Source organism: Eubalaena glacialis, chromosome 7 (genome assembly GCF_028564815.1).
Source record: "Eubalaena glacialis isolate mEubGla1 chromosome 7, mEubGla1.1.hap2.+ XY, whole genome shotgun sequence".
Classification (NCBI taxonomy): Eukaryota; Metazoa; Chordata; class Mammalia; order Artiodactyla; family Balaenidae; genus Eubalaena; species Eubalaena glacialis.
In genome coordinates, this window is record NC_083722.1 from 81,935,886 (window position 1) to 81,952,560 (window position 16,675).

A 16,675-nucleotide genomic window follows, 5' to 3' on the forward strand; every position below is an offset into this window, starting at 1 on the left:
GCAGGAATCCTGAAGGATGTGGCTGGTTCTTCAGCTCAGAGCTGCAAGTTGGGAAGACTGCTGCCCTTGCCAGTTAGTGTTCTAAACTCCAGCCAACACGTGTGAGATCCATGGACGTGTGTGTGTGGCCCCCAGGGTTTAGACAGTGCTGAGCCAACCTTCCTGCCTTTAATTTAATTAAAAGAGGCCTCCATGTAGAAGAGCCTCACATAGGTGTTGGAATAAAAGAGGCTGCTCAACAAAGCACAGGGCTAGGCCAGGAAAATCAGGCTCTCTTGGGGGTCAGCTGGGCCCCCTGAGCAGAGGAGGGGTCCATTCTCAGGGCTGCTCTGGCCCGGTCTCTCAGGCTGCTGGGGTGTCCTCAGAGATCCGAGACTTTTGGGGGAGGTGGCCGTGATGGGGCAAAGACATGAGGTAAGGTGAGCGTAAGGTCATCTCTGAAAAGAAAAAGGTGAACGCCCCAAGGAAGAGCTGGCAGGGAAGAAGACCAATTGAGGAGAAGGTTGAGTAGCTAATGAATGTCCTTCACTGGTTGTCAAAGAAAGGCAGAATAATGTTGGAGCCATTAGAACCTGGATTGAATGTTGGCTCAGCCCGTTCCTAGCCATGGGCAAGTGTACCTATCCTCCGCAGCAGGAGTCCAAAAACTATAGTCTTTGGGTCAAATCCAACCCCTTTGGAACAAAGCCATACCCACTCGTTACTCACTGTGTGCGGCTGCTTCCTCTAGAACAGCAACGTTCAGTAGGTGTGACAGCTGCTCTTGATCAGCACCCTTCCTCATGAGGTTGTTAGAAAACGAAGGAGGTGATACTTGCATGGTGCTTGGTAAGTAAGTGCCTAGCACTGAGTCGAGGACTCAATAAGTGCTGGCTACTAGAGCTGCCACATACAGCGAGGCAGGTTGTGCACTGAACAACTCCAGGGCCTCACTCCTATAGATGAAACTATGAGTGGGGCCACCTCGTTAGCCATTATTAATAAGCACTATTAAAATATCCAACTTCTAGTCTTGGATTGAGCATTCTCATTCTCCTTAAAAAACTGTACTAGTTAAATCAGTGGATTTTAACCCTGGCTGCATACTGACATCATCAGAGGGAGTTTAAAAAATACCAATGTCTGAGTCCTACCCTGGGATTCTGATTTAATTGGCCTGGGAGACAGCCTGGCCTTTGGGATTTTAAAAAACTCCCCAAGGGGGTGGAGACAAGATGGCAGAGTAGAAGGACATGAGCTCACCTCCTCTCATGGAAACACCAAAATCACAACCAACTGCTGAACAACTGTCAACAAAAGAATGCTGGGTGACTGTACCAGCATCCTGGGTGATGACCGAGACCCAGAGATTTGGAGCTGCCAGATGTTGCATCACATCATGGGAGAGGACTTCCCAAGATGGCAGAGGAGGCGGAGGACATGGAGTTCATCTCTCCCCACAGACACATCAAGAATACATCTACAAATGGAACAAGTCTCACAGAGCACCTGCTGAACACTAGCAGAGGACCCCCAGACACCTAAAAGGATAAGAAAGATCCCCACATAACCGGGTAGGACAAATGAAAGAAGGGAAAAGGAAGAGGAGAGGAAGCAGGACGGGACCTGTGCCCCCGGTGGGGAGCTGAAGGTGAGGAGAGGTTGCTGCATCTGGGGAAGGCCCCTCACCGGCGGGGAGATCAGCTTGGACAGAAGGGGAGCCTCGGGGGCTCGGAGGAGAGCCCAGCAACCAGTCTGTGGCTGTCAGGACAGAGAGAGACCTACACAGATGGTCCGTGCCACAGCCCTGCATGCCCCAGCCTGAGACGGGTGTCCACCGGTGCGCATGCGGGCTGGGGGCTGGGGGCTGGAACGTGGGGTTTGGAGAGCAGACCTGGGGAGGGGACTGCTGTTGGCCGTGAGAAGACAGCCTGAGGGGACAGGACTGAGGAGCTCCTGCCCTGGGCGGCCTGCTCTCCCTGAGCGCTGCCTCAGCTCCTTCCTGCCTGATGGGCTTGTGTGCTCTGGCACGGTCTGGAGCAGACTCTGGTTGGGGGGGACACACGCAGAGGTGGGGCTGAAACCACAGCCGAGTGCTGTGTGACTAAAGGGCCAGGGGCCCTGTGACTAAGGAAGAAGAGCTGAAATCTCTCCTCGTGGTTCTGTGAACCATGCAGATACACGTCCACTGACGTCTTCCTAAATTCAGCACCTGCGAAACATCAGAAAGGACAGCAAGTGCTCCTGCAGCTGGGATGGATCTGGCTTTAGCAGCCGTGGGCTCTGTGGGCACGTACATGTGGGGGCTGGGCCAGGCCAGAGTCTGAGCTGCCTCCACAGCTCCCACCGCAGGTCCAGGTGCACGGCTACTGCAGTCCTGGGACCTGACCTCAGTGGACCTGCACCAGTGGCCTGGTGAAAACAACGCCTGAGAGTCAACAAGGCCAATTGCTGGCATACCCGCAGTTAAAGTGGGATGGAGAGCAGTGCCAGCAACAGTGTACTTTGTGAGCCTGCACAACAGGCGAAAGGGGACACAACAGAGCACATTCACAGGTGAACAGCTCCAGAGGAGGACTACACAGTGGCTTCTCTCCCAGTGGGAGTTCTCCAGTCACACTCACCTCACACTGCAGATCAGAGACACAGCTAAGAAACAGATTTAGGGGCCTCTACTCCAACAACTAGGGAGCGGACTCTGCCCCTGACAGGGCCGTGACAACCACAGAGCAAAGGGGAGGCCTCACGCAATAGCCAGGGCAGGCTCTGGTCACCAGAACACCAGTCAAACCCCCTATCAAGGGGATAATGGCACAAGCCTCAGGACCAACCTCACCCACCAGGGGGCAGACACCAGAAGCAAGAGGAACTATGATCCTGCAGCCTGCGAAAACAAGACCACAAACGCAGTAAGTTAGACAAAATGAGATGATAAAGAAATATGTTGCAGGTGAAGGTGCAAGATAAAAACCTATAAGAACTAAATGAAGAGGAGATAGGCAATCTACCTGAAAAAGAATTCAGAGTAATGACAGTAAAGATGATCCAAGATCTTGGAAAAAGAATGGAGGCACAGATCAAGAAGATACAAGAAATGTTTTAAAAAAGACCTAGAAGAACTAAAGAACAAACAATCAGTGATGAACACCACAATAAGTGAAATGAAAAATACACTAGAAGGAATCAGTAGCAGAATAACTGAGGCAGAAGACCAGATAAGTGAGCTGGAAGACAGAATGGAGGAAATCACTGCCACAGAACAGAATAAAGAAAAAAGAATGAAAAGAAATGAGGAAAGTCTCAGAGGCCTCTGGGACAACATTAAATGCAACAACATTCAAATTATAGGGGTCCCAGAAGAAGAAGAAAAAGAGAAAGGGCCTGAGGAAATATTTGAAGAGATTATAGTCGAAAACTTCCCTAACATGGGAAAGGAAATAGTCACCCAAGTCCAGGAAGCACATAGAGTTCCACACAGGATAAACCCAAGGAGGAACATGCCGAGACACATATTAATCAAACTAACAAAAATTAAATACAAAGAAAAAATATTAAAAGCAACAAGGGAAAAGCAACAAATGCCACACAAAGGAATTCCCATAACGTTATCAGCTGATACTGATAAACTCTGCAGGCCAGAAGGGAGTGGCAGGCTGTATTTAAAGTGATGAAAGGGAAGAGCCCACAACCAAGAAAACTGTACCCAGCAAGGCTCTCATTCAGATTTGACGGAGAAATCAAAAGCTTTACAGACAAGTTAAGAGAATTCAGCACCACAAAACCAGCATTACAACAAATGCTAAAGGAACTTCTCTGGGGGTAGGGGAGAGAGGCCACAACTAAAAAAAGAAAATCACAAATGGGAAAGCTCAATGGTAAAGGTAAAAATACAGTAAAAGCAGGAAATCATCTGTATACAAGTATGATATCAAAACCAGTAACTGTGAGAAGAGAGTACAAATGCAGGAAATAGGAATTACATTTGAAATTAAGAGACCAGCAACTTAAAACAACCTTGTGTGTGTGTATATGTATATATAGACTGCTTTATCAAAACCTCATGGGAAATGCAAACCAAAAAACTATAATAGATACACACACACACACAAAAGCAACCCAAACACAACACTAAAGATGGTCATCAAACCACAAGAGAATAAAAGAAGAAGGGAAGAAAAAAGACCTACAAAAACAAACCCAAAACAATTAAGAAAATGGTAATAGGAACATACATATTGATAATTACCTTAAATGTAAATGGATTAAATGCTCCAACCAAAAGACACAGACTGGCTGAATAGATACAAAAACAAGACCCGTATATATGCTGTCTACAAGAGACCCACTTCAGATCTAGGGACACATACAGACTGAAAGTGAGGGGATGGAAAAAGACATTCCATGCAAATGGAAATCAAAAGAAAGCTGGAGTAGCAATACTCATATCAGACAAAATAGACTTTAAAATAAAGAATGTTACAAGAGACAAGGAAGGACACTACATAATGATCAAGGGATCACTCCAAGAAGAAGATATAACAATTGTAAATATATATGCACCCAATTTAGGAGCACCTCAATATATAAGGCAAATGCTAACAGCCATAAATGGGGAAATCAACAGTAATACCATAATAGCAGGGGGCTTTAACACCCCACTTAAACGAATGGATGTATCATCCAGATAGAAAATTAATAAGGACACACAGGCCTTAAATGACACATTAGATCAGATAGACTTAATTGACATATATAGGGCTTTCCATCTGAAAGTGGTAGAATACACCTTCTTCTCAACTGCACACGGAACATTCTCCAGGATAGATCACATCTTGGATCACAAATCAATCCTTGGTATTTTAAGAAAATGAAATTATATCAAGCATGTTTTCTAACTGCAATGCTATGAAATTAGAAATCATTCTAATAAATTAGAAATCTAATTATTGTATTAGAAATCAATTACAGGGAAAAAACTGTAAAAAACATAAACACATGGAGGCTAAACAATATGTTACTAAATAATCAATTGATCACTGAAGAAATTAAAGAGGAAATAAAAAAATACCTAGAGACAAATGACAATGAAAACACGACGATCCAAAACCTATGGGATACAGCAAAAGCAGTTCTAAGAGGGATGTTTATAGCAGTATAGTCCTACCTCAAGAAACAGGAAAAATCTCAAATAAACAACCTAACCTTACACCTAAAGCTACTAAAGAAAGAAGAACAAACAAAACCCAAAGTTAGTAGAAGGAAAGAAATCATAAAGATCAGAGCAGAAATGAATGAAATAGAGATGAAGAAAACAATAGAAAACATCAATGAAATTAAAAGCTGGTTCTTTGAGAAGATAAACAAAATTTACAAAACTTTAGTTAGACTCATCAAGAAAAAAAGGGAGAAGACTCAAATCAATAAAATTAGAAATCAATAAGGAGAAGTTACAACTGACACCACAGAAATACAGAAATACAAAGGATCATAAGGGACTACTACAAGCAACTATATGCCAACAAAATGGACAACTTAGAAGAAATGGACAAATTCTTAGAAAGGTACAACCTTCCAAGACTGAACCAGGAAGAAATAGAAAATATGAACAGACCAATCACAAGTACTGAAATTGAAACTGTGATTAAAAATCTTCCAACAAACAAAAGTCTAGGACCAGATGGCTTCACAGGCGAATTCTATCAAACATTTAGAGAAGAGCTAACACCTATCCTTCTGAAACTCTTCCAAAAAGCTGCAGAGGAAGGAACACTCCCAAGCTCATTCTACAAGGCCACCATCACCCTGATGCCAAAACCAAAGATACCTCAAAAAAAGAAAATTACAGGCCAATATCACTGATGAACATAGACATAAAAATCCTCAACAAAATACTAGCAAACTGAATCCAACAACACATTAAAAGGATCATACACCATGATCAAGTGGGATTTATCCCAGGGATGCAAGGGTTCTTCAGTATCTGCAAATTAATCAGTGTGATACACCAACATTAACAAACTGAAGAACAAAAACCATATGATCATCTCAATAGATGCAGAAAAAGCTTTTGACAAAATTCAACACCCATTTATGATAAAAAACGCTCTAGAAAGTGGGCATAGAGGGAACCTCCCTCAACATAATAAAGGCCATATATGACAAACCCACAGCAGGCATCATTCTCAATGGTGAAAAACTGAAAGCATTTCCTCTAAGATCAGGAACAAGACAAGGATGTCCACTCTCGCCACTTTTAGTTAACATAGTTTTGGAAGTCCTAGCTGTGGCAATTAGAAAAGAAAAAGAAATAAAAGGAATCCAAATTGGAAAAGAAGAAGTAAAACTGTTACTGTTTGCAAGATGACATGAGACTCTACATAGAAAGTCCTAAAGACGCTACCAGAAAACTACTAGAGGTCATCAATGAATTCAGTAAAGTTTCAGGATACAAAATTAATGCACAGAAATCTCTTGCATCTGTACACTAACAATGAAAGATCAGAAAGAGAAATTAACATTCCCACCCATGGCAATCTACAGATTCAGTGCAATCCCTATCAAATTACCAATAGCATTTTTCACCAAACTGGAACAAAAAATTCTAAAATTTATATTGAAACACAAAAGACCCCAAACAGCCTAAGAAATCCTGAGAAAGAAAAGTCGAGCTGGAGGAATCAGACTCCATGATCAGACTATACTACAAGCCTACAATAATTAAAACAGCATGGTACTGGCACAAAAACAGAAATATAGATCAATGGGACATGATGGAAAGCCCAGAAATAAACCCACACACATATGGTCAACTAATCTACAACAAAGGAGGCAAGAATTTACAATGGCAAAAAGACATTAATAAATAGTGCTGGGAAAACTGGACAGCCACATGTAAAAGAATGAGATTAGAATACTCCCTAATACCATATACAAAAATAAACTCAAAATGCATTAAAGACCTAAAGGTAAGACCAGATACTATAACTCTTACAGGAAAACATAGGCAGAACACTCTTTGACATAAATCATAGCAATATCTTTTTCAATCCGTCTTTTAGAGTAATGACAATAAAAACAAAAATAAACAAATGGGACCTAATTAAAGTTAAAAGCTTTTGCACAACAAAGCAAACCATAAACAAAATGAAAAGACAACCCACAGAATGGGAGAAAACATTTGCAAACGATGCAACTGACAAGGGATTAATCTCCAGAATTTACAAACAGCCCATGCAGCTCAATATCAAGAAAACAAACAAGCCAATCAAAAAATGGGCAGAAGACATAAATAGACATTTCTCCAAAGAAAACATACAGATTGCCAAGAGGCACATGGCTCTGCTGATGACCCTGGAGGTCCTACAGCTCCTCCCCAGAGGCTCCACACATGTCAGCCCAGTGCCGGACAAGGCTCAGCTAGGATCACTAATTTCTCCCAGGGTGAGTTCATCAGGCCACTGGGGCTGATGAACTATGTGGCTAATGCTAGGGTGGCAACTTTGAAACCAAACACTGGCGCCCCGCTGGCCACAGGAGAGCAATAAGGAGAGATAGAAGGGAAGTGGTGCTGATGGAGACCCAGGTCCCAGTTCATCCTGAGGATGGCTATGGGACCCTAAGCTAAGGCTTAATGTCCCCTTCATCTGCCTTTCCCTTGCCCTGGTGGTTCTGGTTTTGTCTTTGATGGCATCAGTTATAACAAATGACACATGAGGCAGTAAAGCATAGTGGTTTAGGCAGATGTTTTGGAGGCGCCAGACTGTGTTTGAATCATCATGGTACCCCCTTCCTAGCTATGTGACGTTCGGCAAGTAGCTTAACCTCTCTGAGCCCCTTTACAGTGGGAATAATGGTAGAATCTATTCACGGGGCTGTTTGGAGGGTGAAATGATATAATGTGCATGATACGGTTAGCCCAGTGCCTGGCAGTCATACTCCTGTCCTGAGGGACCTGTGTTGAGCACTTGACATTTGATGAAGGCTCACTCACCTGCATCTGGATCTCACAATCACCCCAGGAGGCAGCCAGTGGTACTATTTTATTATTCCCATTTTCTAAATGAGAAAACTGAGGCTCAGAGAGGCCAAGATACTTGTCCAAAGATACACAAAATAAATGGCAAAGCCAGAACCTTTAGACCCCAGATTCAGTGCTCTTTCTACCACTCTACTGTCTTCTAGGTGCAATGCGTCTTTCAGTCAACAAAGCAGGTTTACATCCCTTTTCTCTCTCTGGACACTTGAGAAACCCCAATAAAGAGGCAGTGTGAGCCCTTTATATAGATGAGAAAATGGAGGGTGGTAACTGGAGTACTCCTCGCCCTCTCACTGGGGAGCCCCAGCCGGGCCCTAGCTGCTTTGGGTTTAAGCCAGAATCCACAGGCCTGTCTGCCCATTGCTGGTTTTTGTTAGGAGGGGACCAGCTGATGGTGTTTCCTCCCGAGGGTGTTGATCAAAGTCTTCACTCCTCTGCCCTCCCTCCCCCGCCCTTGTTCCTTATTACTGTTCAAGCTGCTGCGTTTAGAACACAACCAGGGATCTTCTTGGTTCAACATTTCATGGGGTGGAGGGGCAGAGGAGAAGAGATCCTTTTAAAATAACTACTGACCAAGGAAAAGAGGCATTCAGTAAAAGTGACAAGCGTGGCCACAGGATTTCCTAACCCTTCTTGCTTTTTTCCTCCCAGTGGGGAAAGTACCCATTCGTATTTCACTGGCCAGCAACCAAAGAACAGGGTATCTGGGAACCTCCTCCACATCTCCAGCTGCCCGTGGCCAATGCCTACAAGCCCCTGTCAGAGCTGCCTGTTCACTGGGATGCAACCTCCCCACACCATGAGAAGCTGACTCGAGACAAACTTCCTGAACATGTTGCCTTGGGTCCACTGTGACCTCCTAGTTTGTGAGAAGGTCTGGGAGGGCATTCAGGGTTTCAAGTCAGTTCCATAGCAGAGCCCCGGGCTGGACATGGAAGGTCGCTAGCGAGGTTGGTGGGGAGTACTGTGCAGCTAGCCAGGGAACAGTGTCAGCAGATCAGATATTCATGCTGGCCCACCAGTGGCATGATGCCAGCCATTCCACTTGGCAAATGCCTCCAAGGGGAGATCCCGGCAGGACTTAGCACCAACAGAGCTAAGAGCCACTCAGGATCCAAGCTGACCACAGACACAGGTACTGGGGCTGGCTCACAACTGGGAAACCACTGGGTTTGGTAGCAGTTCAAAAAAGTGACACACCCAATCCTATAACCTCTGATTTTTGGCCCAATACCAGCCTTGCCTCATACTGCAAAGTGCTAAAGCCAAATCCACCAGAAAGGCAAGCAGGTAACACATTACCGTGTACTCACCATGTGCCATGTACTGTGCTCAGCATTGCAGCCATATCTCATGAAATCCTTACAATAGACTGAGGAGATGGGCACTCTTGAGACCCCTTTTTACAGATGAAGAAACTGAGGCTCCAAGGGGTCATCTAATTTTCCCAGATCACACAGCCAGCAAATGAAGACTCTAGAGTCTGAGCCAAGCTGTCTGACCAGAGTTCTCTCAGCTGTGCCACCCGCAACACTCTGGCATTTTATCTATCAGTTCTTAAGAGAATTACAACTGCTATACTGTGTGAAAATGGTCTTAGGTGAGGTCACATCTTGCATGAATTCAGAGTCATCTGAGCATTTAGAAGAAAGAGATCAATCAGAATGGTGGGCTGAATCTGGGCACTCCCTGCACTTCATCTCCTATCCTTTTCCCAAACCCAGGGTGCCAGGGGGCACCACCAAGTCATTTTACAGAGAGAGGACGTAGCACAGGTACCTGGGCTCAAAGAGCTCTGCTCCCCTGACAGCCCACCTGGTGCTCCGAGGCTGCCCTCCGTCCCCCACACCTCCTCCCTGCACCGCACCCAGCTCAGCAGCAGGTGAAAAAGAAAAGAAACCGTCTTACTTCTCAGCTGTGCCTGTGCCATTGGGAAGGGAACTCGGGCGCAGCGTTGCTGGGTCCTCACTCCACCAGAATCCCAGACTAACGAGGAGGGCCGCCTCCAAGGGCGGTTCCTAAAGCCCTGGGGATGAAACATGCCACCAAGTGAGGCAGCTCCACATTCCTGTTTATTCTGGTATCAATAAAAAGGAACTGTTACTATAGTAACAGGTATTGCACTTGGTACTTGGCCACCTCCCCGATGTGGAACACCGTGTCCAGGCCACATGCCAGGGAGGCACAAATAAATACCGATTTTGTCAGACTGTTGAGGAATAAGAACACGCCAAGCTTTGTTCTGAGCGACCTAGCTCATGTAGAGGCATTTCCCCTTGTTTCTAATGGGAGAGTCAGCAAGAATGCATTCCGGTATTTCCCTGATGGAGAGGGAGCCAAGCTTCCTGCTGCAGTGTTCAACTTTTCAGGAGAAAATGGCTCTCAGTGCAAAAGAAGGGGAAACTATGTTGGGTCAGTTCCAGGTCATCCACTTATGGGCCAGAAACTCCATCCATGTTATTTACACGTTACCCTGAACTTCATCTGAACACCAGAGAGGAGCCAACAGGACGTTGCACAGGAGAGAGCAGGGCAGTAGAAGCTGACCGGCTCTGGGCCAGGCTGGTCCTTGTGTAAGTCCCTGCTCGGCTCAGGCACCGCACAAGCCCCTTTGGCAGCCAGTTAACACCCCTGAGCCTTGGTTTCTGTGTTTGTCAAATGTGGAGAGCAGGGTGGTTGAGAGAAAACACAAATGAGATGACATTAGTGAGAGCATGTAGTCAATGCTCAGCAAGTAGGACTCTTCCTACAGAGAGAGCTGGACTCAATGTGATCAGAGGGCAGGGCCCCAGCATGAAGCACTGTGCCCGGCAGAATCTGCGTTCCATAGATCTTGGCTCAATGAGTCAATGTGTGAGTCTGAAAATAAAGAACGTGTGTAGATGCTGAAGGCCAACATGGGTGCTTACAGATAACAGAGGCATTCTCCTAATTTTGGAATCAGTGTTCACCTGAAAATGTGGAAGTGTTTTCTGGCTTTTGTTGGCATTCTTAATCCTCTAGCAAGGAAGTTGGCATCTACCAGTTAAACTTGGCCCTCTTCCCACCTTTACTGTCTCGTGAAGAGTCTCGGTTGGCTGGGAAGTGATTAGGCCCAGGACATACATCAAGTATGAATGCAGGCGTTAAAAATGCAATTTTGCTTCTATAAATATATTAGCAAACTGAATTCAACAACACATAAAAAGGACCATACACCATTATCAAGCTGGATTCATTCCAGGGTCACAAGGATGATTCCACATACACAAATCAATCAATGTGGTACACCATATCAACAAAAGACAAAAACCATATGATCATTTCAATAGATGCAGAAAAAGCATTTGATAAAATTGAACATCCATTTATGGTAAAAACTCTCGCTGAAGTGGGTATAGAGGGAACATATCTCAATAATAAAAGCCATTTATGACAAACCCACAGCCAATATAATACTCAACAGTGAAAAGCTGACAGCTTTCCCATTAAATTCTGGAACAAGAGAAGGATGCCCACTCTCACCACTTCTATTCAGCACAGTATTGGAAGTTCTAGACATGACACTCAGATGAGAAAAAGAAATAAAAGGTATTCAAATCAGAAGGGAAGAGAGAAAATTGTCATTATATGAAGATGACATGATACTCTATATGGAAAACCCTAAAGACTCCACACAAAAACTATTAGAACTGATAAATGAATTCATCAGGGTAACAGGATACAAGATTAACATACAGAAACCTGTTGAATTTCTTTCCACTAACAATGAAATATCAGAAAGGGAAAGATTAAAAAAATCTAATTTAAAATCTCATAAAAAAAAAAAAAAAGACCTGGGAACAAACCTAACCAAGGAGGTGAAAGACTTATAGGCTTATTAGAACTATAAAACATTGATAAAGGGAATCAAGATGATTCAAAGAAATGGAAATATATCCCATGCTCTTGGATTAGAAGAATTAATATTGTTAAAATGGCCATACTACCCAAAGCGATCTACAGATTTTTTTTTTTCTGTTTTTTAGCCGCACTGCATGGCATGAGGGATCTTAGTTCCCTGACCAGGGATTGACCCCATGCCCCCTGCAGTGGAAGTGCAGAGTCTTAACCACTGGACCACCAGGGAAGTCCAGCAGTCTACAGATTTGATGTGATCCATATCAAATTACCCATGACATTTTTCACAGAACAAGAACAAATAATCCTAAAATTTATATGGAATGGCAAAAGACCCAGAATTGCCAAAGCACTCCTGAGGAAAAAGAACAAAGCTGGAGGCATAACTCTCCCAATACTACAAAGCTACAGTAATCAAAACAGCATGGTATTGGCACAAAAACAGACATATGGATCAATGGAACAGAATAGAGAGCCCAGAAATAAACCCACACACCTATGGACAATTAATCCTCGACAAAAGAGGCAAGAATATACAATGGGGAGATGACAGTCTCTTCAGCAAGTGGCGTTGGGAGAGCTGGACGGCCACATGTAAATCAATGAAGTCAGAACACTCCCTCACACCATGCACAAAAATAAACTCAAGCTTAAAGACTTACTCACAAGACATGATACTATAAAACACCAAAAAACTCATAGAAAAAAACACAGACAAAATGTTCTCTGACATAAATTGTAGCAATATTTTCTTAGATTAGTCTCCCGAGGCAAAAGAAAGAAAAGCAGAATCAAGATGGCGGAGGAGTAGGACGTGGAGCTCATGTATTCCCACAGATACATCAAAAATACATCTACAAGTGGAATGATTGACACAGAACATCTACTGAATGCTGGCAGAAGATCTCTGACTTCCGAAAGGGCAAGAAAACCTCTATGTAACCAGGTAGGACAAAAGAAAAAGGAAAGAAAAAAAAGAGAGAGAAAGGAGTCAGGATGGGACCTGTGCCCCAGGGAGGGAGCTGTGAAGGAGGAAAGGTCCCCGCACCCTGGGAAGTCCCCTCACCAGCGGGGAGATCAACCTGGATGGAGGGGGAGCCTCGGAGGAGAGCACAGCAACCGGTTTGTGGAAGGCAAGATGGAGAGTGACCTGCACAGATGTCAGTATCACCGCCCTGCACCCCGTAGCCTGAGACACTTGTCTGCCGGTGTGGGCAGGGTTTGGGTGCTGAAGCTTGGGCTTTGGAGGTCAGACTCAGGGAGAGGACTGGGGTTGGCTGCATGAAGACAGCCTGAAGAGCTTGGAGTGTGGAAACTGAGGGTGCACTCGGAAGAAGCCTGGGCCTTCCAGAGAGGCAAGGCATCATGTTGGGGGGCATGTGAGAACAGGGACAGGACTGCCATAGGAGCTTCTTTCCCTGTGAACACTCTCTCAGGCAACAGGACACCACCTACCTGAGCTCTGGAGGTGGGTGCAAGCTGCCACCACCTGTGTGGTGGGCTCCAGAGGTGGGCATGGCCATGGCCGCTGCTAAGAGACCTGCGAGTGGGCTCTGGTCACTGCTCCTGCTGTCCCGGGAGGGCATGGGCTGCTGCCACTGCCGCTAGGAGAGCCGGAGCGGGTGCTAGTCACTGTCCCCACCGTCCAGGGCGTGCTCACGGGCAGTGAACAGGTGCCAGTTGCTGTTCCTGCTGTCCCGGAGTGCGTGGGCCACCACCACTGCTAGGAGACCCAGAAGCAGGCACCAGTCACTGCCCTTGCCGTCTGGGGAGTGTGCATGGGTGGCAAACAGGCGTCAACCACTGCCCCTGCTGTCTCAGGAGTGTGTGGGCCATCGCTACTGCTGGGAGACATGGGAGTGGGTGCCAGCTGCTGCCCCTGCTGTCCCAGGGGCATGCGGGCCACTGACACCGCTGGGAGACCTGCGCATAGGTGCCAATCACCGCCTCCACTGTACCGGGAGTGTGCATGGGGCCGCTGCACCTACACACCCCATATCAAGGGGATAACAGCCAGCACACACTGAGGAAAGAGGCAGCAAGCATCCAAACTAAAAGCAGCCCCTCGATTCCAGACAAGATGGTGGAGTAGAAGAACTTGAGCTCACCTCCTCTCATGAAAACACCAAAATCACTAAAAACTGCTGAACAACCATTGACAAAAAAGACTGGAACCTACCAAAACAGATATGTTACATCCAAGGACAAAGAAGAAGCCACAATAAGACAGTAGAAGGGGCACCTTCGTGATATAATGAAATCTCATGCCCATCAGGTGGGCGACCCACAAACTGAAAAATAATTATATTGCAGAGGTTCACCCACAGGAGTGAGAGTTCTGAGCCCCATGTCAGGCTCCCCAGCCTGGGAGTCTGGCATTGGGAGGAGGAGCCCCCAGAGCATTTGGCTTTGAAGGCCAACAGGACTTGAGTGCAGGAGCTCCACAGGACTGGGGAAAACAGAGACTCCACTCTCGGAGGGCGCACACAAGATTTTATGTGCACTGGGACCCAGCACAAAGCAGTGACTTCATTGGCCCCTGGGCTAGACCTAACTGTGGGTCTTGGAGTGTCTCTTGGGAAGGCGGGGGTTGGCTGTGGCTCACTGTGGGGGCAAGGACACTGGTGGCAGAGGCCAAGGGAATATTAATCGGCATGAGCTCTCCCAGAGGTTGCCATTTTGGCACTGAGACCTGGCCTCACCCAATAGCCTGCAGGCTCCAGTGTTGGGATGCCTCAGGCCAAACCACCAGCAGGGGGGTAACACAGCCCCACCCATCAGTAGACAGGCTGCTTGAAGTTGTACTGAGTTCACAGGTACCGCTAAACATACCCTTTGACACAGCCCTGCCCACGAGAGGGACAAGACCCAGCGCCACCCTCCAGTGGGCAGGCACCAGTCCCTCCCACCAGGAAGCCTACAGGAAGCCCCTGCGCCAACCTCACACACCAGGGGCCAGACACCAGCAGCAAGAGGAACTACGATCCTGCAGCCTGTGGAAAGGAGACCACAAACACAGAAAGTTTGACAAAATGAGACAGCAGAGAAATGTGTTCCAGGTGAAGGAATAAGATAAAGACCTAGAAAAACAACTAAGTGAAGTGGACATAGGCAATCTACCTGAAAAAGAATTCAGATTAATAATAGTAAAGATGATCCAAGATCTTGGGAAAAGACCGGAGGTACAGACCAAGAAGACACAAGAAATGTTTAACAAAGAGCTAGAAGATTTAAAGAGCAAACAAATAGATGAACAATACAATAACTGAAATGAAAAATACACTTGAAAGAATCAATAGCAGAATAAGTGAGGCAGAAGAATGAATAAGTGAGCTGGAAGACAGGGTGGTGGAAATCACTGCAGCAGAAAAGAACAGACAAAAAAGAATGAACAGAAATGAGGACAGTCTTAGAGACCTCTGGGACAATATTAAAAACACCAACATTCTCCTATAAGGGTCCAAGAAGGAGAAGAGAGAGAGAAAGGGCCTGAGAAAATATTTGAAGAGATTATAGCAGAATACTTCCCTAACATGGGAAAGGAAACACTCACTCAAGTCCAGGAAGCACAGAGAGTCCCATACAGAATAAACCCAAGGAGGAACACACCAAGTCACAGATTAATCAAACTCACAAAAATTAAAGACAAAGAAAAAATATTAAGAGCAACAAGGGAAAAGCAACAAATAACATACAAGGGAATCCCCATAAGGTCATCAGCTGAGTTTTCAGGAGAAACTCTGCAGGCCAGAAGCAAGTCGCATGATATATTTAAAGCAATGAAAGGGAAGAACCTACAACCAAGAATACTCTACCCAGCAAGGCTCTCATTCAGATTTGATGGAGAAATCAAAAGCTTTACAGACAAGCAAAAGCTAAGAGAATGCAGCACCACCAAACCAGCTCTACAACAAATGCTAAAGGAACTTCTCTAGGTGGAAAAGAAAAGGCCACAGACAGAAATAAGAAAATTACGAATGGTAAAGCTCACTGCTAATAGCAAACATCCATTAAAGATAGGAAATCATCCACAAACACATATACCAAAACCAGGAATCATGAGAAGAGGAGAGTACAAATGCAGGATATTGAAAATGTATTTGAAATTAAGAGACCAGCAACTTAAAACAATCTTGTGTGTGTGTGTGTGTGTGTGTGTGTGTGTGTGTGTGTATATATATATATATAGAGAGAGAGAGAGAGACAGAGACAGAGAGAGACAGAGAGAGACAGAGAGAGACAGAGAGAGACTGCTATATCAAAAGCTCATGGTAAGCACAAATCAAAAATCTACAAGAGATACACACACAAAAAAAGAAAAAGCAATCCAAGCACAACAGTAAAGATAGTCATCAAATCACAAAAGAACAAAAGAGGAAGGGGAGAAAAAAGACCTACAAAAATAAATCCAGAACAATTAACAAAATGGCTATAAGAACATATATGTCAATAATTACCTTAAATGTAAATGGATTAAATGCTCCAACCAAAAGACGTAGACTGGCTGAATGGATACAAAAACAAAACCTGTGTATATGCTGTCTACAACAGACCCACTTCATATCTAGGGACACATACAGACTAAAAGTGAGGAGATGGAAAAAGGTATTCCATGCAAATGGAAATCAAAAGAGAGCTGGAGTAGCAATTCTCATATCAGACAAAATAGACTTTAAAATAAAGGCTGTTACAGGAGACAAGGAAGGACACTACATAACAATCAAGGGATCAATCCAAGAAGAAGATATAACAATTGTAAACATATATGCACCCAACACAGGA

General features: G+C 45.0%; 1 protein-coding gene across 5 annotated transcripts in view; it reads right to left on the reverse strand.

The window, feature by feature from the left end:
- FAM107A (family with sequence similarity 107 member A) overlaps nt 1-16,675 on the reverse strand; it is a 66,578-nt gene that overhangs the window by 8,369 nt on the left and 41,534 nt on the right. The window contains exon 1 of one of the 5 annotated variants that reach the window (XM_061197093.1): nt 9,923-10,037. The exons of the other annotated variants lie outside the window; for them this stretch is intronic. Coding sequence (XP_061053076.1) covers nt 9,923-9,944 — 22 coding nt within the window. The 5' untranslated portion in view covers nt 9,945-10,037. Of the gene's footprint in view, nt 1-9,922; nt 10,038-16,675 lie in introns of those variants that run through there. 5 annotated transcript variants of the gene reach the window in all.